General features: G+C 42.4%; 1 protein-coding gene across 2 annotated transcripts in view; it reads right to left on the bottom strand.

The window, feature by feature from the left end:
• The window catches only part of cap2 (cyclase associated actin cytoskeleton regulatory protein 2), a 197309-nt gene that overhangs the window by 9847 nt on the left and 163626 nt on the right, over nucleotides 1-23836 (bottom strand). For both annotated transcript variants that reach the window (XM_073023997.1, XM_073023996.1), the window contains exons 8-11: nucleotides 13715-13871; nucleotides 5634-5809; nucleotides 2209-2332; nucleotides 1324-1406 (exon numbers count right to left, since the gene is read on the bottom strand). In XM_073023997.1, the coding sequence (XP_072880098.1) occupies nucleotides 1324-1406; nucleotides 2209-2332; nucleotides 5634-5809; nucleotides 13715-13871 (540 nt within the window). The remainder of the gene's footprint in view (nucleotides 1-1323; nucleotides 1407-2208; nucleotides 2333-5633; nucleotides 5810-13714; nucleotides 13872-23836) is intronic.

The following is a 23836-nucleotide window of genomic DNA, read 5'->3' as shown; positions in this document are numbered from 1 at the left end:
ATAGTTTTTTTTATTTGAAGCAACACGCACAAAATGCTAGAGGAACTCAGCAGGCCAGGCAGCATCTATGTACAGTCGTTTCGGGCCGAGACCGTTTGAGATACAGCGGGGAACAGGCCCTTCCTTCCCATTATATGGTGCAGCCCAGCAACCTTCCTACTTAACCCTAACCCCAGCCACAGGACAACTCTTTCCCCCAGGAAAGGGGGTGCTAAAAACAAGCAGCCATTAATTTAAGATCAGAGGCAAGATATTTACAAAGGACATCACGGCGGCATAAAGGACAGTTGTGTCTTTGGAATAAGCTGCCAGAAGTAATAATTGAAGCAGGCACGTTAGCAACATTGAAAAGCCATCTAGCTGAGTGCATGGGAAGGGGAAGTTCGAAGGGCTGTGGGACCAGCTCACTGAGTAACACAGTCAGCATGGATGAGTTGGGCCGAAGGGCCCCATTCCCCTGCTGTGTGACTGACTCGTTTACAATTACTTACCTATAGATCTTGGAATCATACATTTACCCTGCATTCTGAGGTTGTGTTTCATCAAGGTTCGATCCCTAATGGCAAAAGCAGAATGCAGACAGAATGCATGCTGTGGGAATTTCTATCTGAGTGATATAATTTACAGCCTCATTCTATTAACATTCTACTTATCTATTGAGATACAGCACAGAGTAGGCCATTGCTGCCCTTTGAGCTGTACCACCCAGCAACAACCCCACCTTCCCAAAATTTAACCATAACCTAATCACAAGACAATTTACAATGATCAATTAACCTACTACCGAGAGGAAAGTAGGAGCACCTGTGGGAGGAAACTGGAGCACCTGGAGGAAACCCGAGTCACGGGGAGAACACACAAGCTCCTTACAGACGGTGCTGTGAACTGAATCTGGGTTGCTGGTACTGTAGAGCATTGTGCTAACCACTACGCTACCTTGACACCCCAGCTCGGCAGCCTTGGAGTCCCGACCTATATATCAGCAATCATTTTGAAACCAGTGTCACTAGTACAAACTTACAAATGTAGTCAGAACCGAATGCAAGTAAAAGCCAATGGAATATTGCGTGTTGTGCAGAAGGGATTTCTATGTTCTGATAAAACAGATAGAAAAAAAACTGGTGTATTAGGTTTATTTAATATTCAATAACTTTATAAGGCAATGCAAAACTAATTGAGATAAAGTCTATGAAAATGTTTTTCACATGCTTTCTACCCAGCAATTTTTTTTTTTTACAAAGCAGAGAGAGATTTGCCAATGTTCTATAATCGAGCTAACTTAACACTAAGAATTTACTGGTGTCACGGCAATTTATTCTTTACCTGTATTTCCACATTCCGTGAATTGATGATTTCAACTATCCCCACTACGTTTTCAAACACAAGGCCAAGCTTTTTACAGGAATCTGAAACGGAAAGAATTATATAAACGGGCAGCTTCTCTGTTGCAAAAGGAAAGCAGTGACATCCAGGATCTGTTGGGCCATGTCGAGTTTAACGCTGCATCAATGAGTGTAGAGAAGTACAGGTACAATGGGCAAATTTACAGCAGCTTCACAGGCACATGCTACAGATAACATGCAGAATACAAACTAAACCAACTTGTGTAGAAAAGAAACAGGAACACAGAAAATGCTGGAGGAACTCAGCCGTTGCTCCAGCACCTGCAAAATCTCTAGTTATCGTGTTGCAGAAAAGAGAAAGTTACGTTCTTGTTTTACACAATCAGAAACAAGTCACTTTGCATATATATTTTTTTCTTTTTCTTTTTTTAATATATCATATATTATGAAATATCTAGATTTACCTTGTTCATATATATACTATATGGTTCATGTTTTGGGGAAACTTATTTATACTGTATTCATTGCTTATGTATTCCTTCATGTGTAATGGGAATTTGTATGTTTGTAATCCCTTTATTAATATATTAACTGTACTTTGTTCATAATATTTTTAATACTAATAAAAAGATTGAAAAAGAAAAAGAAAGAAACAAGTCCATGGCAGGTGGTTGGCTGTATTCTGTTGCCAAGGAATGATTAACGTTGCGAGAGTTGATTCAGGACCTGATATGTGCGGAAATGTAACTATTCTGAACCTGGTGATGTGGGGCTTTATGTTACTATAACTCCTACCTAATGGTAGCGGCGTTGGGCAGGAAGTACAAAATCCTCTGACCTCTTTAAATATCTACTAATTACTTACCAATTGTAATGGAATTGATTTTGCCTTGAATTTTCAGCACAGAGCTATTACACTTGTAGATGTAGGCAACATGTTTCAGTTCTGCCTCAGAAATGACAAGGTTGCTTTCATTCTGTTGATATTCCTAAAATAAAAATAATAAAACATTCACAGAGAAGTTTAAACATCATCTACCCCACTTCATACTGCCCCACATCTATCACACTCACAAATCTGTAGGTATATTTGGGTTCCTCCTTTACGGTCCACAACTAGTAGCACGGAAGGAGCATAGCCAGCGGATACAACTGTGGTGAACTACATATACCTGTCTGGACTGCTCCTGTGGCTCCTCCCACAGACCCCTGTATAAAGGCGACTGAGGCCTGTTGCCCAGCCTCATTCCCCAGGATGTAGTGTTGTTCATTCTTCCAGTCAATAAAAGCCGATACCTCGCTTCTTACGTCTCAGAGTGAGTTATTGATGGTGCATCAACAACCCAGGCTCAAAATGCCATCTTCTACTGAAAATTTATTTCACACAAAAGGCTGTATGCTTTGAGAAGTTGGGGTTGGTGGGTTTTGAAGAGCTGATCAATTAACTTTGGTGTAGCATAGCTGGACAGAGTAAGATTAAGTATGTTTCTCCAACATTTTTCCAGAATTTCCTGTTTTTCTCCAACATGAAAAGCCCTTCTTACCTTGGTATAAACCAGAAAAGTATCTGCCTAGTAGAAAACAATAGATGTGCACCAAAGTCCAGTGGAAGAATCATTTTGAGTGTTTCAATTCTCTAAATACAAAGTTGTTTTCTCTCTCCTACAAACAAACGATCTCTAATTAACAAAGCAAATTAAATGTTTTCTTTTAAATTGGGAGGAGGGAGTACTTATATTCAAAACAGTTGCAATGTCTCTAGTAATCCCCATTTACTAGTCTCTGTTAGTGTTGTCATTGAGAGTCATAGCAAAACAAGGTGATATATTCATTTGGCTTAACAAGGCTGTGCTGACCATCAGGCATTCATCTGTGCTGATCCCACTTTATTCCTCTACACTCCAAACTTAGGTCCTATCCACACCAACAATCCCCCAAGATGCTATCACCGAGACGCACATTAGGATCAATTTCAAGGAGCGGTGGTTCAAAAAGGTGGTGTCCATCTTTAAGGATCTCCACCACCCAGGACATGCCCTCTTCTCATTGCTACCATCAAGGTGGTGGCACAGGTGCCTGAAAGCACGCACACACATACACGCAAAACGATTCAGGAACAGCTTCTTCCCCTCTGCCATCTGATTTCTGAATGGACAGTGAACCCATCAACACTATCTGACTACTTTTTATTTTACACTACTGTACATATTTAACTATGTTATGTATATATGTAGGGAATTAGGGGTCAAGTTAGGGTTTAGGGACAAGGATGTGGGGAAATTAGAGATCATTTGCATTAACAACTGACAAGGCTGAGCTGGGGGCAGCCCTAAAGTGTCGACACACTTTCCAGCACCAACATGTCTGCATTGTCCAGCAGAACAACACAAGCTACAGTAACAAGATTACAACAGCAAACCACACCCCTTTCCTCCCCACCCACTCACTCACATAAACAGGCCAAAACCAGTACTGGCGGCTCCAGAGTTCCTGACCCACAGTTGCAGATATCAGACCTCCGACTTCCAGACGGGCTGAGTCCGGACTTCCACTTGATGACTTCGATCTTCAGACCTCGATTTCTGGACCCGCCAATTTCGATCTGCACCTCCAGTATCGATCTCAGGACTCACCAATCACGGGCTTTGACCTCTAGACTCACAAGGCCCTCTGACCCCATGACTCTGCAATCTGAAGTGGTCAGTGACCCTCCCGTTTCCTCCCCGTTTCGATGCCGGGACTTGCTGACCGGGGGGGGTGAAAAGCCCCTGTCCACAGAGCGTGCTGATCTGACATCCACACACGAGTATCAGAGGCTTGCTGCTGCACAGTGCTCCAACTGCAAACTTACTAATCATACCATCTACCTTCTCTCTCTCAAACCTTTGAAATACACGACCAACAACAAAAGACCCAGTATTAAACCCCGTAGCACACCTCTGGTTACAGTCCTTCAATCTGAAAACAATCCTCGACTATCATCCTCTGCCTCTATGACCCTCCAACAGCAGATGTCACTATTGTACAATGCTTTGTATAATCCCATTGTTAATCAAAGAACATTTTGGGTATTCAATTGCACTAAAAATAAGAGTAAAGGCCTATGTGTTTTAAAATGCATTTTTTTTGTGAAGTTTCAGCTTAGAAACTTGTTAGTCCATAGTTTTCTGTGATTTTAGTACAATGTCCTCAACTGATACTTAAAAAGTTCATTACATCCAGCATCCATTTGCTTTTTATGCATCACCTATCTCACTGATTATTTTAACATCTCTAGGAAAAATTAAACTAATTGGTTTCAAGACAAGACAGTCAGAATTCTCTGATAAATGATCAGCATCTGCATGTAATAATCTAATGAGATCAAAAGATACTCTGCTCCTTCTCAGTACACACTCAAAATTCATTACACCACCAGTATGCAAATCAACTAAAAAGACGCCTTTGTTAACAGGGCAATTCCCATTTTCTGTGTTTAGTATTTTTCGTTGCTGATGTACACAAAAAGTGAAATGTCACACTTGCATCTAACTTCTGGCACCTTACAAAGAAATGTGTGGTCTTAATTTGAGAATGGTAATTTTCACAGCAACTTGTTTCTGAGCAATATTTAACGTTGAATACAGTACTGTCCCATCTCAGCTTTTACTGCCTTACTTGGCTGCTACAAAATATTTGAAAGCATTGAATTTATCAGAAAACCTTGGGTATTAATTGCCATACTCATGAAAATTTTTAGTGAAGGACACACTGTCCAATGAATAAGATGTCACTCCAAAATCCCTCCTGCCCTCCCAGGTACATGCAAAAGATCCAAAACCATCGACAGTGTTATCCTGTATGATCTTTATCCCTCAATCAACATTCCCAAAGTATGATCACTTGGCCAAAATCCAACTGCAATTTAGCTGTCGTGTTTTCTACATCACCACAGTAGTTTTTTTTTTGGGCTCTGAATTATTCTGGAATCTGCAAAGGTTGTGCATAATACAAGCTTACTCTTCCCTGTTCAAACAAGGACCTCTGTGAGTGAGGCCGGTTTGTTCCATGTATACCCTTTTCTGGCCATACTCCAGTGCATAAAGTTCAGGGCATACAACTGGACTAAAAACCCTTCTGTGATTTTCTGGCTCTGTGGATGGCAGAGGTCCACAAAAGAAATGTGTAGCAAAACACACTGGAGTTAAAAACTAGTGGGTAGGAGAGGGGAAAATAACTGAGAGGTGAAGAGGCACGGATGGCAGGGGATGCAACAAGTACAGATGTAATCTGCTGTTTGGTTCTATTTACCACTCTCCACTTCTTTCCTTCCAGTGCCAGGATAGGTGTTCTTGGCTGCTGCATAGGAGACATGGGAGACGTAGGACTAGGCGAGCAAGTTTTCGATGGCGAATTGACAGGCCCACTCTGTGAACGAAGATTCGGATTCTTGTGGGTTTTCTGCTCATCAGCAACATGGCGAAGACCTGCAGAGTAAGTATTTATATTTCAACGGCATTCAATCCACTGTGGCTGCTGCGAAAATCCTATCAGTCTCATTCACCTACTTACTTCCCTTATCCTATTCTCCCTCACCTGAACCTCAGCTCCCTCAATTCTCCTACCACCCACCTACACAAGGGACAGTTTACTGCAGCCAATTAATCTTCAGGATATGGGAGGAAACCAGCACACCCCAACAAAGCTCATGCAGCCACACAGACAGCACCAGAAATCAGGAGACACCTGGTAGGCTGAATCTGAGCTAGCAGATTGTGTCACTGTGCTGCAACTGAAAAAAGAATTGGTTGCATTTACCATACAAGCCTGGGCGAAGCATTGCAGAGCACTGGAGCAAAAACAATCTGGCGGGTTGACCAGCATCAGTCCTGTGTTGACAGTTTCTCTCCCTCGGTACCTCAACCCCGCTGATGCTACTCAACCCGCTGTGTCCCTCTAGCATATTGTTATTGCTCCAGTTCCAGCATCTGCAATTTCTTTTGTCTCTGCTGTAAAGTACTGGATTTTGTTCACTTAGTTAAGGAGTTTGTGCATCTGAGTATGATACATGTCCAATAGGAAAATCAGGGAGAACGGAGTAAAAGTTCTCAAAAACAACAAAACCTGGATACAGTATTGATCTGCCCATTGGCCTGAGCTGGTTCTTTGAAAGAACTATCAAATTCATCCCACTTCTCTGCTAAGACTTCTTTGCAAAGTCATCCAATACTTTCATCATCTGTAATAAGTCTATATGACTTGTACTACCAAATCTGCTTCCACTACCTTTTCAGGCTATTCATCGTGAATCACAACAATTTACGGTGTTGTTACCAAAAACATGCAACAATTCCACTCAATTTCTCAGAGATTCACCACCATAGTTGAGAAGAAATTTCTACAAGCCTTAGTTTTAAATGTCCAGTCCTTTATCTTCATCGTTATCAAACAATGGCCCATCATTCCACAATTTCTAGCTTGTAAAACCATCTTAAGATCTGCCCTGTCAAGCCCCCTTTAGGATCTCGTGTACTTTAATAAATCATTTTCATCTTCTAAGCTCCAAAAAATACAGACCCAACCTGTTTAGCATCTCTTGACAAGACAATTTTCTGATCCCAGGAATTATCCTGGTCAATCTCATTTGGACTCCCTCCAAAGCTAATATATCCATTCTTGGGAAAGGGGACCAAAACAGTGCACGGTATTCCAAGCAGAGGCTTCCCTAACACCCTGTACAATTGTAACAGAACTTTCTTATTTTTAAACTCTAACCACTTTCCAATAAAGGCCAATCTGTAATTTGCCCTTTTAACTATTTGAACCAACCTGCCAAAATTGTGTGAGTCATAAACAAGAACACCATACACACATTTGCAATCTCTTTCCATTTGGATAATCGCCCATCTTTCAATTCTTCTTGCAAAAGTGGGTGACATCAGACTGCTCACATTACTCAGGCTGCTTCAGTTTTAATTACTAAATGATTTAATGAAGTACTAATCTTAATGGTGAAGATAGAAAGCACTCTTGCCTCAGATTTAGAAGATTAAATTTACAGAGGCTGGTTAGAAAGTAGAAAAGTACAGCACTTAACAAATTAACTTCCTGTGTTTTGTTTAGCTTTGATACTGTATGATAGGAGTGCTAATTTTGGAGATAAGTTAACCTTTTGATGAGTGAGTAAACCATGATTTCATCTGCAAGGTGTTAAAAGAAAAATCTGGCTAACACTGACATCTCTGAGCCAACATGACGACATTGTTTTGTGTAAAATGTTGACGCATTTGTTCGCAGAGTGTCGAGCACAATGTGTCTAACCATTTTACTGTACATTGTGTACAAACTTACTGTATGCTGTGCTATTCACTGTATGTACCTTTCTCAATGTATATTGTCTGTTACCTTCATAATATGTGCTGAGTGTAATGCTATTCCAATAGGCATTGCACGTGGCCATCCCAACACACGTCCTTAAGACCACAATGGTTTATGAACCCACGCCTGCTGCATCACACTCCATGGGAGCCACCTCTCAGTGAAGGAAGACATCAGTGTGCCAGCACAGCTTTTAGCTGACTGGGGGGGCAAAGGGTATTTGATGATCAAAACCATAGACCTGGCACAATGTCTACTGCAGGGGTTCCCAACCTTTCTGATGACATGGACCAATACCATTAAGCAAAGCGTCTGTGGAAAGGGTCAGGTTGGCAAACCCCTGCTCCACAATTTACTAGGTAAATCTTTATTCCCGCTTTCAAGTACGTACTTGCATACATGAACAAGATTGGTATAGAAACAAGATCAACACAATGTTCTAGGTGTTGTCTCATTAGGGCCCTTTGTAACTGCAGTGTAAGTTGTTACACAGATCATCTCTGATTAAATGGCAAGATTCTGTTTATCTTCTTGGTTTCTGAACTTGCAGATTAGCTTTCAGTGATTCATACTCAGGCCTCCAATACCCCCACTTTGACAAAAAAACTGTGCTTTTCTATTTTTCTAGGAGAACAAATAAACTCTTCACGGGTTTTCAGTTGGGTACAGGGATGATGATGGCAGAGTTTGTCATTGAAATGTCAGTTATAATCAATACCTGTACCTGGCTGGAAGCCCGAGGAGCCCATATATGCTGGAAAAGCACTAGATCCTTTTTTCTAAGAGGATTTTCCATGATATACTCTATTTCATGTCCTCACCCACTCACTAGTTCAATAGTGGCCATGCGTTGCTTCTATTGTCCAAATTTCTGTAATGAACACCACACAACTGATGATATCACCACACCCACAAACAATTTCCCAATGGGCTAGAGTTCTATTGGAAAAGTCACTACCACACAAAAAGATCCATCACATGGGTTTTAGATTGTAACCTACACATAAAAAACCAACTGCTCCAATTCACAGGCATATGTTCAGCTTTGATCCAATTCTCTCTACCAATTTGGCTAACCACAAGTCCCTACAAAGGACTGCTGAGAGGATCATTCGTGTCTCTCTTCCACCCATTAGAGACATTTATCAGGAGGGCTCCTACACAGGTCACTTAGCATTGTCAATCATCCCTCCTATCTGTCTAACAATCTTTTTGACCCCCCTACCATCAGGCAGGAGGTATCATAGCACAAGGACAAAAACTGTTAGGATGGGAAACAGCTTCCGCCCCCAGGTTGTAAGACTACTCAACCCCTTGCACCACCGGGTCTCATCACGTATGAAGCACCAGTAAACTTATGTCATAAATGCACCTTTTTATCTGTTATTATACTTGTGGTAATATTACTTTGTATGTTATGTGTGAGAGTTATATGTACTGTGTTGTGCATCTTAGTTTGGAATAATGTGTTTTGTTTGTTGGCATACATGTGTATGGTTGATGACAATAAACTGAACTTGACCTACAATTTATTTTAAGATCAACTTTTGATCAGACATAAATTGTTGTTTGCAAGAATTCTTAATATACAACAAAGAATTTTCACTCCTGAAAAGACACGTTGCTTTAAAATTTAACACATTTACGAATATTTAATGTTATTTTAATGGTATCAGGATCAAACTGTGCACTGGATGGATTAGGGCCAAAGATTCCCTATGTAATTAAATTCTTAAGGACAACTAGCTCCTTCAGAAAATTTTAATGCTCAACTTTTTAGTCTCTGGGAACTCATTACAACTGAAAACTACCACCAAAGTTATCAATTGCAAGCTCACCCTACATGTAATTATAGTGCATCCCTGAAATTCTCCCAAGCTCAGCAAATATGGTTTGGATGAATGTAAATTTTGCTGGGTCCAGTCTCAAGTATGAAAGTCAAGGCTATGACATCACAAGTGGACTGGTTTGAGTGGTAGGCGAACTGGAACGGGTCCAATGTAGCTGGAAGGTGGGATTTTATACGATCCACTACTAGCGCTCAAAGCATTTCATGATTGCTAATGTCAGTACCACTGGGCAGTGATCATTTAGGCCAGTTGCCATCGCTCTCGGGCATCAGAATGATGGAGGCTGCCTTGAAGCCTGCAGGGACAAGAGACTGTTTCAGAGAGGTATTAAAGATGTCTGGTAAGACATCTGTTAGTTGGGCCACACAGTCCCTCAGCACCTGAGCAGGTAAGTTGTCCGGACCTGCAGCTTTGTGTGGATTTACCCTGGCTAGGGTCGTCTTCACTTCCACTGCAGCCAGACAGGGTGCCTTTTCCCCAGGAAGAGAGGGGGCTTTCCTCGATGTCACATCATTCAATTGGTCTAATTGTGCACAGAAAGCATTCAGCCTATCAGGAAGGGAGGCTTTGCTGTCGTTGGTGTGCAGGGTGGACTTGTAAATCCCTTTTGAAAGAAAAACATCTCATTTTCCTTCCTAATTACTTACTGTACCTACATGCTATCTTCTTATTCCATGTCCACTCCGTGGAGCAACACTCTGCATTCTATAGTCTCCAATGAAATAGTATTCTGTTTTTCCTTCTACCAGACTCAATAACCATACATTTCTCCACATTATAATGCCATCTGACAAATCTTGCCTACTCAGCGAACCCATCTCTGTCCCTTTGCAGACTCTCCATCCTTTTCTCGACTTGCTCTCCCATCCATCTTTGTATTTTCAACAAATCCAGTTACAGTACCATCACTCCCTTCAGCTAGACCTTCAATATAAATTCTATGGAGTTGAAGCCCTATAGAAACTCATTAGTCACTGCTTCCAACTTGAAAATTGCTGCTTATTTTGACTTTGTTCATTGTTATTTTGTCAGTCCCCTACTCATGCTGATAATAAACTCAGTGGCCTATTTACTAGATACACCTATACCTAATAAAGTGGCCACCTGCACAACTGCTCATTAATACGAGAAAGTCTGCAGATGCTGGACAGTAACACACACAATGCTGGAGGAACTCAGCAAGCCAGGCAGCATCTATGGAAAAGAGTAAATGGTCACCTTATCGGGCTGAGGCCCTTCATTGAGCTGGGGGGAGGGGCTTTGGGGTTCTAACATTTAACTGTCATTCATTTATTCTTTGGGGCACTCCTCTGTTTTAGTGGATGCGCAAAGGAAAAGAATTCTGTGTACATTTCTCTGACATTAAATGTACCTATTGAAACATATCAGGACTGGAGAAAAAAAGATGAGAAGTTAGAGCAAGAAGGTGAAGGGGGAGGGGAGGAAGAATTAAAAGTGGGTGTAGGTGATAGGTGAAACCAGGAGATGGGGACAGGTGCAAGTAAAGAGCTGGGAAGTTGATTGCTGAAAGAGATACAGGGCTGGAGAAGGGGGAATCTGATAGGAGAGGACAGAAGGCCATGGAAGAAAGGGAAGGAGGAGAAGCACCAGAGGGAGGTGATAAGGTGAGAGGGGGAAACAGAAATGGGGGAATGGTGAAGGGGGGGGGGCAACTACCGGAAGTTTGAGAAATCAATGTTAATGCCATCATGTTGGAGGCTACCCAGATGGAATACAAGGTGTTGCTCCTCCAGCCTGAGTGTGACCTCATTGTGGCACCAGAGGAGGCCATGGAGAGACATGTCGAAATGGAAATGGGTGGCTACCGGGAGATCCCACTTTTACTGGCAGATGAAGCAGCTTCCCAATCTACGTCGGGTCTCACCAATATACAAGAAACACCCCGGGAGCACTGAATGCAGTATATAACCCCAACAGACTCACGAGTGAAGTGTCGCCTCAAGGGAGTCGTGTAGGGAGCGACCCTGTGGAAAGTAAGGGGGGGGGGGGGAGAGGGAGGAGGGAGGGAAAGATGTGCTTGGTGGTGGGATCCTGTTAGAGATGGCAGAACTTATGGAGAATTATGTGCTAGACCGTGCTACTCTCTGCTTATCTCTGGACAACAGAGCCAACCAGTTTCCCTCCACCACCCCTCTCCTCCAACTGGCAGAACTGATCCTCACTCTCAATAATTTCTCCTTTAGCTCATCCTACTTCCTTCACACCAAAGGCACTCACATGCTTCCTTTTGGTTGGCTATGTGGAACAGTCCACGTTCCCAACTCCTCCTAGGCTGCATTGACAACTGTATCAGTGCTGCTTCCCACACTCAAGCTGAGCTTGTCGACCTCGTCAACTTTGCCTCAAACTTCCACCCTGCTTTCAAATTTACCCGGTCCATTTCCAACAGCTCCTTTCCCCTTTTTCAATCTTTGTCTATCTCTGGAGACAGTCTATCTACTGATATCATTTATAAACCTACTGATTCTCACAGCTACTTGGAGTACACATCGTGCCATCTTGTCTGCTCTCAGGATGAGGTTTTTCATTCCAGAACTAATGAGATGTCCTCCTCCTTCAAAGAAAGGGACTTTCCTTCCTCTACCAACAACGCTGTCTTCACCTGCATCTCTTCTATTTCACATATGTCTGCCCTCACCCCATTCTCCTATGCCACATTATAGATAGGGTTCCTCTTATTCCCACCTACCACCCCACAAGGCTCCACGTCCGGCACATAATTCCCATAACTTTCGCCATCTCCAACCAGATCCCACCACCAAGCACTCCCTATGCAACTCCCTCTTCCATTCGTCCCTCCCCACTGATCTCCCTCCTGGTACTTACCCTTGCAAACAGAACAAGTGCCTCACCTGCCCCAACACCTCCCTCACTACCATTCAGGACCCTAAAAAGTCCTTCTTGGTGAGGCGACACTTCACCTGTGAGTCTGTTGGGGTCCTGTACTGTAACTGGTGCTCCCAGTGTGGCCTCCCGTATATTATATTGACCCGATCCAGATTGCAAGACCACTTTGCTGAGCACCTGTCCGCCAGATAAAGGCAGGATCTGCCGTAGCCACCCATTTTAATTCAACTTCCCATTCTGACATGTCAGTGTATGGGCTCCTCTACTGATGTGATGGATCCACATTCAGGTTGGAGGAGCAATGCCTCATATTCCATCTGTGTAGCCTCCAACCCAATGGAGGAACACTGATTTCCCGAACTTCCAGTAATTGCCCTCCCCCTCCCAACCATTCCTGTTTCCCTCTCTTAACTTATCTCCTAACCTGTCCATCACCTCCGTCTGGTGCTCCTCCTCCTTCCCATTCTTCCATGGTCTTCTACCCGCTCCCTCTCCTCCAGCCCTTTATCTCTTTCACCAATCAACTTCCTAGATCTTTACTTCACTCCCTCCCCCTCTCCTGGTTCCACCTATCACCTTGTACTTCTTCCTCCCTTTTCCCCAGCTTCTTACTTTGACTTCTCATTTTTTTCCCCCTGGTCCTGATGAAGGGTCTCAGCCCACAACGTTGACTGTTCATTCTTTTCCATAGACGCTGCTTGGCCTGCTGAGTTCTTCCAGCATTTTGTGCGTGTTATCTGCTCATTAATAAACATATCTATTCAGCCAATCATGCGGCAGCAGCTTAATGCATATAAGTGTTCAGACATGGTCAAAAGGTTCATTTGTTGTTCAGACAAAACATCAGAATGGGGAGGAAAATGTGATCTAAGTAACTTTGACTGTGGAATGATTGTTGGTGCTTGATAGGGTGGTTCGACTATCACAGAAACTGCTGATCTGGAATTTTCCCATCTAACAGTCTCCAAAGTTTACCGAGAATAAAGCATAAAGCAAAAAAAAAACATCCAGTTAGTGAAAATGCCTTTTTACTGCAGAATACTCTCCAAAATTGGTCCAAAATTTCACCCCACTCTCCAAGACAGTGCCAAATTTGGATTTTGCTGCATTACAGACAACGTAATAGGTTTTTATTTTGTACCTACCAATTATCTTACCTATCTATCTGGTTAGCCTATCCAAAGGTAAGCCGGACGATTTAATAATGAGAAATATGGAAACAGCAGAGACTAGGGACTTCCTTCCTACCCTGTTCCATGTACACCCAAATACACTTAGCTGTACTGATATGCTTACCCTTAGTAATGCCTTCCCCTTGGTTAAGCTGAGCAAACAGTTGGGAACGAGCTTCATCCTCGGATGCTTCGGACGACAGGACAGGAGGGGGTCCAGGAGGGGGAGGCGGTGGAGCCAGTGGACAAGCTCCAGAAGATGGTGCAGATGTTGTGAGACCCTGGGGGTTTAAGAAAAAAGACAGAACTTTAGTTGTAATTATGATGGTGATTACATTGACCTCTGAGCATGTAGTCACCACGTAGGCACCAACCATCAACTGTAGCGTAGTGGTTAGCACAATGGTTTACAGTGTAGGCGACCTGGGTTCAATTTCCGGGAATTGCTGCCTGTAAGGAGTTTGTACGTTCTCCTCGTGACCATGTGGGTTTCCTCCGGGGGCTTTGGTTTCTTTCCACAGTCCACAGACCTACCGGCTGGTAGGTTAATTGGTCATTGTACATTTCCTGTGATTAGGCTTGGGTTAAATCCAGAGATTGGTGGGCAGTGTGACTCAAATAAATATTACCTATGCTGTAGCTCAATAAATAAATATCAACAAATCTCTTGCAATCTGTACTTAATTTAAAACATACTGCCTGAGAAGAAATTATGCATGCAATGGCTGAAGATTGTCTTTATGAAAATATGCAACTTGGAGGCCATTTATTCAATATTTTCATATAATGTCAGTTGACCCTTTCTGAATCGTTTTTCAGTAATATTTTGCTCATGTATAGAGCAGCGGAGTTAACGACAAATTATAATTTTAACCGATGAAATATGGCAGCCCAATCTTTGTTTTTTTTAGTTTAGGGGTTTTTCATGGTTAGTTACTAAGAGATTGGGAGGCTAAACTCCATTTGTTACTTGGAATCTGTGTTTGTACATGTTAATCATTATTAATATAATCCTGATCTCTATTTATCATTATTGCTATGTTTATTAATTTGAAACTTAATAAAAAGATTTTTAAAAATAAATATGTACTTGCTGGAATGATCATTGATCTTTTCTATACAGAATGGAAACAACCATTTGGTTAAAACTTAAATAGTTTGTACATTAACTAGAAGTGAACAAACACAAGTGCTGACTGGAAGCCAACGACGATCAAGTATAAACACCAGACACCAGTTCACAGACATAGAAATTGCTATTCGTGCTGTTGACAGCAGATGACGGCATTTTCACGCAGACTTGCTGGAACGTGGAGTCTGATCCAATATTGCACCCTCTGCTGGCGACAAGTCATATTTCTGGACAGCAGAAACAGCCAATGCGGTTCGCCAATAAAACAGACAAATCTTTATTGAGTCCAAACTAGGGAATCGAAAATAAGATGTACAGGCTACGTATAAATCTCATACAGAGAGCAAACATTGGAAGGGAAAAGTAGGACTAAGCAGAAATTGGCAAAATTTACTTAAAAAGACTCTCACTTGTGAAAACAGATTTTTACACGAGCTATTTGACTGTAATTATCATATAAAGAAATAATTTTAAAATTATAGAACTTCAATGCATCAAGCCCATGTCTAGTGAACAAATGATGGAATAGCTTCTTTGCAGCACATTTCCAAAGCAGCAGGGCAAATTGGGCAGCAACTCCACAGAAGATTAGTAATAGTTGAGTTTATCCTATAGATAAGCACTGATTGCAAAATTCAGTGCAGATGACTGGATTCACAGTTTATCTGGGAGGTGATTTTAAACACAGACACGAGTTGGAAGTGAAACCTTTTGAGTTTAGAGACCAGCCCATTTCTAATTTTGATGAAGGTGGGTCAGGCAACAAGCATAAGCAATGCCCCATGGGCAGAGGTGAAAACAGAACAAAAAGTAGTACAGCACAGGCACACAATGCCATATTAAAATAAACTTCTTCTGCTGGTGTGTGATCCACAGCCCACTATTTCCTGCATATTTACATGTCTATTTAAAAGCCTCTTAAAAGCTACTATTGTATCTCCTTACACCACTACCTTTGGCAGCTGTTCCAGACATCTACCACTCTGTGTGGGGAAAAATAAACTTGCCTCACATAACTACTTTAAATGTTCCCCCTCTCACCTTAAAACATGCCCTTAAAATTTGCCAGTATAATGTAACAGCAAGAATGTTGTTAAATGCAGCAGTCAGAAACTTAATTCCTGCCAAGGAAACTTGTATCCAGGGGTCCAATCAAAGGGAGGTCCTTTACAAATCAATTTAATTTCAGGCCAGCATATTTGTGATTGTGTGGTGGGGGTGGATCCCCTACTAGGGGATCAGCTATACTGGACTGGGTGTTATGTAACGAACCAGAGGTGATTGGAAAGCTTGGGGTAAAAGAACCCTTAGGGGGCAGTGATCACAGTATGATTGTTCAACTTGAAATTTGATAGGGAGAAAAGAAAGTCTGATGTAGCAGTATTTCAGTGGAGTAAAGGAACTGAGAGGTACAAGAGAGGAGTTGGCCAAAGTAATTTGGAAGGAGCTGCTGGCAGGGATGACAGCAGAGCAGCAATGGTGTGAGTTTCTGGGGAAAAATGAGGAAGATGCAGGACAGATATATTCCAAAAATGAAGAAATACTCAAATGGCAAAATAGTACAACCATGGCTGACATGGAAAGTCAAAGCTGATGTAAAAGCAAAAGAGAAGGCATACAACAAAGCAAAAACTAGTGGGAAGACAGAGGATTGAGAAGTTTTTAAAAACCTATAGAGAGTAACTAAAAGAATCATTAGGAGGAAAAAGATGAATTATGAAAGCAAGCTAGCCAACAATATCGAAATGGATAGAAAAAGATTTTTTAAGAATATATATAAAATTAAAAGAAACGTGAGAGTATAGGATTGCTAGAAAATGAGGCCAGAGGAATAATAATGGGGGACAAGGAGATGGCAGATGAACTAAATAAGCACCAGCCTTCACTGTGGAAGACACTAGCAGTGTGCCAGATGTTGAAGGATGTGAGGGAAGAGAAGTGAGTTCAGTTACTATTACAAGAGAGAAGGTGCTCAAAAAGTTGAAAGATCTAAGGGTGCACAAGTCACCCAGACTAGATGAACTGCATCCTAAAGTTCTGAAAGAGATAGCCATAGAGATCGTGAAGGCATTAGTAATGATTTTTTATTGGGCTCTGGCAATGGTGCCAGAGGACTGGAAAATTGAAAATTTCACTCCACTCTTAAAGAAAGGAGGGAAGCAGCAGAAAATAAACTATAGACCTTTGACAAGATAACACATGAGGCTGCTTACCAAATTAAGGGCCTTTGATATTACAGGAGAGTTACTGGCACGGTTAGAGCATTGAATGATTGGTAGGAGGCAGCGAGTGGGAATAAAAGGATCCTTTTCTGGTTGGCTGCCAGTGACTAGTGGTGTTCCGCAGGGTTCGGTGTTGGGACCACTTCTTTTTACGCTGTATATCAATGATTTAGATGATGGAATAAATAGATCTGTTGCCAAGTTTGCAGATGATACAAAGATTGGTGGAGGGGCAGGCAGTGTTGAGGAAACAGGAAGGCTGCAGAAGGGCTTAGACAGATTAGGAGAATGGACGAGAATGTGGTAAATGAAATACAATGTTGGAAAATGCATGGTCATGCACTTTGGTAGTAGAAATAAATGTGCAGACTATTTTATAAACAGGGAGAAAATCCAAAAATCTGAGATGCAAAGGGACTTGGGAGTCCTCGTGCAGTACATCCTAAAGGTTAACTTGCAGGTTGAGTCAGTGGTGAGGAAGGCAAATGCCATGTTAGCATTCATTTCAAGAAGATAGATAGATAGATAGATACTTTATTCATCCCCATGGGGAAATTCAATTTTTTTCCAATGTCCCATACACTTGTTGTAGCAAAACTAATTACATACAATACTTAACTCAGTAAAAAAAATATGATATGCATCTAAATCACTATCTCAAAAAGCATTAATAATAGCTTTTAAAAAGTTCTTAAGTCCTGGCGGTAGAATTGTAAAGCCTAATGGCATTGGGGAGTATTGACCTCTTCATCCTGTCTGAGGAGCATTGCATCGATAGTAACCTGTCGCTGAAACTGCTTCTCTGTCTCTGGATGGTGCTATGTAGAGGATGTTCAGAGTTTTCCATAATTGACCGTAGCCTACTCAGCGCCCTTCGCTCAGCTACCGATGTTAAACTCTCCAGTACTTTGCCCACGACAGAGCCCGCCTTCCTTACCAGCTTATTAAGACGTGAGGCGTCCCTCTTCTTAATGCTTCCTCCCCAACACGCCACCACAAAGAAGAGGGCGCTCTCCACAACTGACCTATAGAACATCTTCAGCATCTCACTACAGACGTTGAATGACGCCAACCTTCTAAGGAAGCACAGTCGACTCTGTGCCTTCCTGCACAAGGCATCTGTGTTGGCAGTCTAGAATACAAGAGCAGGGATGTGATGCTGAAGTTTTATAAGGCACTGGTGAGGCCTCATCTTGAGTACTGTAAACAGTTTCGGACCCCTCATCTAAGAAAAGATGTGCTGGCATTGGAGAGGGTTCAGAGGAGGTTCATAAGGATGATTCCACAAATGAAAGCATTATCATACAAGGAACATTTGATGGCTCTGGGTCTGTACTTGCTAGAATTTAGAAGGATGAGGGGGATCTCACTGAAACCTTTCTAATGTTGAAAGGCCCAGACAGAGCAGATGTGGAAAGGATGTTTGCCATGGTGGGGCAGTCTAGGACAAGAGGGCACAGCCTCAAGGTAGGAGGGATTTGGGTGCACTTAAGGCAGAGCTTGATAGATTCTTGACTGGACACGGCAAAGATCAAGAGGAGGCGGCCAGGGAGTGCAGCTGAGGAATGGAAAAAAGAGGAGTTGTGATGGAATGGGAAAAAGAGGAGTTGTGATTGAATGGCAAAGCAGACTCAATGGGCCAAATGGTCTAATTCTGCTCCCATGTCTCCTGGTCTCTACCAAAGGAGGTGTAAGGTGCTCCTTCCCTCCGCTAGCCTGCTGGTCACCCTTGGGAAAAGTGTAGCACCTGCTTAGTGCCCCCCCCCCCCCACCCTTGATCAGGGTCACCTGCAGCCATGGGAGCAGGTGGTGGGATGGTCGTATGAGCAGCTAGTGCATATCACAAGTCTTGGTTATGCAACTCCTGATGCCAGACAATCTCTGAAGAGTATTGATAATGGCTGGGGTCACCCGTCTTGTAAAGACACACTGCTCAGAAAGCAACAGCAAACTACTTGTTGGAAAATTTGCCAAGAACAATTATGATCATGGAAAGACCGTGATCACCCACATCATACGACATAGCACATAACAAATAAATGATATTTGTGATGTAATGCAAATTTTATTAGATGTTATATAAATTACTTCATTTTATTACTGTGCATAACTATTTTCTGGGTAGAGAGGTAAAGGGTTCTCAGAATATTCTTCATGCCCAAAGCTGCTACTTCTGGCCCACTGCTCTGTCATAAAATCCAAACGACAAAGAGAACTGGGCTTCTTCTCAGTGTCAAAACTAATTTAAAACTGATGTATACTGGGCATTAGGCAAACACCACTGGTCTATCAGTAGCAAATGCTCAGTCTGTGTTTTTCTCCCTGGGAGTTAGCACATAGGAAGCAGTCATCAAACTGTCCGTCACCGGCTCCTAAAAAGCCCTGATGCGTGGAAATCAGAGCTTGGTGCCTGGGGCCGAGAAACAATTGAAGGCCCTGATAGAAAGAATAGCTGGGGCTTATCAGGCGACTGTGTACCGTCATCTGCAAAAGCTGTGGTTTTACAGGATTACCTCAGCTGTTTGTGTCTGTAACAGCTGTTCACCAGATTAATCTCAATGCTCACAGACGCTGTCAGTTAATTTGTTATTTGTAAGAATTTCAAAAGCCCTCCTCCCCAAAGGGAGAGACCAGACCCAATGTGCTCCTTATCCACTATATATTCTGGGATATGTGCAGCATTCACTACAAAAGCAAATTATTAATGAAGGGACTCCTTTGGAATTGCTCTCCCTAACAGGGTCAACAAAACGCACAAGCAACAACTGACACAAGCAAGGAGGCCTTTTCCCCTCAGGTTTGGGTGAGGCTAGAACTGGAGGTTGTAGGTTTAGGGTAATAAGTGAAATATTGAAGGGGAGTCTGAGGGGGACCTAAGCTCAAGAGGGTGTTGAGTGTGGAATGAGCTGCCAGTGGAAGTGGTGGATGTGATGGAACATTTAGGAGAAGTTTAGATAAGTATATGGATGAGTTATGGAGGGATATGGTCTAGTTGCAGGGAGATGGAAGGATGAGACTAGGCAAAAAACAGCTTGGCATGGACTAGATGGGCTGAAGGGCCTGTTTCTGTGCTGTAGTGCTCCATGACTATGACACCACCTGACCCAACACATGCAAAGTTATTTTCAGCAGATATTTACATTTTCTTCTCTCCACAGCCCTCACCCCCCACCCCCCCACAACCTCTGTCCCACCCATGGTGGTATTGCAAAGGTCAAGACTGCATCTTCATCATTGGGCAAGGTGCATGCACTGAGGAAACACTGCTGTTTTCCTTTTCCTCATCCCATCAGTTATAACATTAAAGGCAAGAGCACCACGAAGCTCTCAAGTTGACTTGTGAATGAATTTAGCGGTTGGGAGAGCCAAACTAACTCCACAAGATGTAACTGTAGCTGTAAAATGTAAATGTCTTGAATGAAGATATTTGGCTCCTTTTACAATAGACAATATTTTGCAGTTACATCCCTCCAAAAACACAAGAAAACAGAAGGAGTTGGCCACCAGGTCCCTCAAGCCCGCTCTGCCATTCAATATGATCAAGGCTGATCTACACTGGCCTCAACTCCTCTTCTGTGCCTGTTCCTCATAACCCTCATTCATTACTTTTTCAAATATTTATCTCCACCACCTTTAGGGACAAAGAATTCCATCAATTCATTTCTTTCTGAGGAGAAATCTCTATGTGCACTAGATTTAAATGACCACCCCCTTAGTTTGCAGCTATGTACCTTTGTTTAAGAACCCCCCCCCAGCTAAAACATCTCAACATCTAACCTGCAAAGCCCCTTAAGATATTATATGTTTGAATACCATAGCTCCTCATTCTTCTACGCTCCAGGAAACCAACACAACTCAGGATTCCTCTCTCACGTACCTGGTGCCTACAGAGGTTCAAAACATAAAATGGTTTGCCGGTTCTGCAGGTAGTTTGGTAGTATTAATGTTGGTGATACTATAACCTTCACAATGCATCCTAGCAGGGTGTAAAATTTAGCACTGGCTCCATTTATACTTTTATTTCTGAACACCAGAGACCAGCTCAAAGCAAGTACTTCCATAAATTAAGAAAGGTTTGATGCAGCTGGGTTACCACACATCAACCTGCTGAAGGGCACCATGTTATGACAACTCAATGCACTGGGTTACCCATCACACCAACCTTGTGTGTGTTTTTTCCTTCTGTGGAAGAGATCCAGCCATAGAATCAAAGTTATCACTTGATCTAAAAGACCACATAATTTGGTCAGAAATGATGAGTGAGCAATGTTCTATGCTGAACTTCCAACATTACAAATTATACACTTGGCTGGTTCGAACACCTTCGATTATTTACATTGATTGCAGGACACATTTTGTTTCTGTTATTAGTAACAACAAGGGAAAAACAGTCATATGGAATATCAAATACAAAATAAGTTCTTGCATTGATATAGGGCTAGTAATTTGGATGCACCTCACTATTTCAAAAATGGAAACAGTTTATGATCATTTTTATGTCAACCCTTGCCACAATGGATTACACATCTGCATCACCCTCCACTCCCTCGCGGTCGCAGTCCCTGAGATGGTCTGCCCCAGTGGCACGGCGCAGTGGACAAAGGAAGTTCTGTGATGGGCACTTGGGAGCAGATACGTGGTTGCTACCTCTGGACGAAAACACTCACTGTCCCAATGAACAATAATCTTTTGGTCCAGCTGCCTGTGGCAATGAATTTCATGTTGCTCCACTTTTAGCATATTAAACATCAAGGAAGTGCTTTTAATACTGACTCCAAACCAAATAAAAGAACTGTGGACCAAATTCAATTATGTGACCAAAAGTAATGACAAAGAGGTAGGGTTTAAAGAGAATCTTAAAGGGAAAGGAAAACATTGCTACATCAAGTGGCTTGTACAACCTCAGTCAGCATGACTGAGATTGAGATTCTGGGTTGTGGGTGATGTGAGTTAAATTCAACAGACCCTCTGCAACAGGATGGCCGTAGTGATTTTGCTTTTGGTTACCGTTTTCATTGCAAAGCATCTCCCTATCAGCAATGTCATCCCATACTTCGTGCTGGCCTCCCAGATCTGCCCAGATAGGAGGCAGCTTTCTGAGTCCAACATTAACTGGTCTGTTTATTAGGAACATGCCCCAGCAGATCCATTTAAAGCTCACCTATTCTACACAAGCCGAACCTATACCACTTAAAAGGAGAGATGTATCATGTTACAGCTATGGAGTCCCCAGGACATCAGACTCACTCTATTAACTGCTTGCAACTTTCGACTCAACCATAACCCTTCCTCATTTGCAATCACTGAACTGCCAACCAATACCCTACCACTCCTCTTCCCTCCCATATGGGAATCTTGCACAAATCTCCCACCACACCCACACACCAGCTCCAGGTCAATAAATGACACTGGCATATCCCAGCCCTTGGCACCCATCCAGTCCTGGAAACTGAACCACACTCTGACCAAAGGCCAGTCCCTACCTTTCAAATCGAGCCCAACAGCTCACATTCAAGTTCCCACCCTGATCCCGGCACAACTACTCTTCTGCTCCGCCTTCCTCTCCAAGCCCACAAGCATTTCCCCCAAGTCAGCAGGACTTGCCCGATTTTCTATAAACTGTGCGAGAACAAGGCCCATTCAGTACACCTTGGTCCTCTTGCACTGCGGAACATCTCAGTAGCAGGCCTGAAAACAAACCATTCATCGGTGGCTCCATATGCCGGCGCAGTTAGAGGTGGACGTATACAGGCGCCTGTGAGCCCTCAATACACTGAGCAACAGACATCTTCACATCTATCAAGTTGTGTTGCCTGGCTCCAATTGGAGTCTAGTTGAGTCTATTCTGAGTTTTCCCAGCATTACACAGGGGTGCCCCCTCTCTGAACCCACACAACCAGGGATCCTATCCCAATTATTTCACTCAGAAATAACTTTTAGAAATTGTACTGTTGCACTTTCACAAGTTATTATTTATATTTTTAAAATTATTTATGTTGTCTTAAAGAGTTTCTAAAATATCTCTTAATGTTTCTGGAATCATCCATGTGGCTTTTGTATACCAAGTTTTTATCTTGATTCCTGGTGCTTTTGGAAAATCATATTCTTTCAGACTAACAGGGGCCTAGCGCTTTCACCCACACACACACTGAGCAGGTGTACAGCGACGCTAGACATAGATCTTTTGTTAAGCCACTTCTTCAGTGAAAACAAAATAAAGTGAGTACACACTCTGTCCCATTATGAGACCACCTGTTTTAACTGAGCACATCAGCCAGTGACATACAAGCCTTGCAAGTTAACAGCTGAACAGCAGCCGACTACTTTTTTTTGGGGCTATAAAAGGACTTTAGAGAGCAAACAAAGAATTGCTCAGTAGGAATTATTTACCAGGAATATAAACTCTTCATCAGCATCTGTTGTGTATTGTCAGGTCCCCAGGTGTTGACAACCACATTAACTTTATACAATTAGCAATATCCAGCATCTCAAAGCGGGCTACTGGTTGGTTGTTTCCTTCACATTGCACTGGACTACTTTACTGCAGTATCTTCACACAGAATAGATTGTTCACTAAAATCCATCAGGAAATTGACTGTATACGAATAACAGCTGAAAGGTATGAACAAACAATAGTAGTAAAGTCAGGAAACTGTATTTGTACATCGTTGCTGATTGGGTTCTCTTAATGCCTTCATTATCACAGGTTCCCTGCTCTCAATATTCTTGTAATTTGATTATATGTTTTTCAAATAATGCAGATGATAATATACGCTGTGACAAGATGGAAAACTTTCCTACTGGAGGCAATGCAAAGGTTGTGAAATGAGCAGTGGAATTTGTGAAATCCACAAAATAGAAGGAATTTGTCTGAAATGAAATGGCAGTTCAA

This window comes from Hemitrygon akajei, chromosome 20, assembly GCF_048418815.1.
Source record: "Hemitrygon akajei chromosome 20, sHemAka1.3, whole genome shotgun sequence".
In the NCBI taxonomy this organism is placed as follows: Eukaryota; Metazoa; Chordata; class Chondrichthyes; order Myliobatiformes; family Dasyatidae; genus Hemitrygon; species Hemitrygon akajei.
Note: the sequence above shows the minus strand (reverse complement) of the source record. Positions and strands in the feature narration are given on the sequence as shown.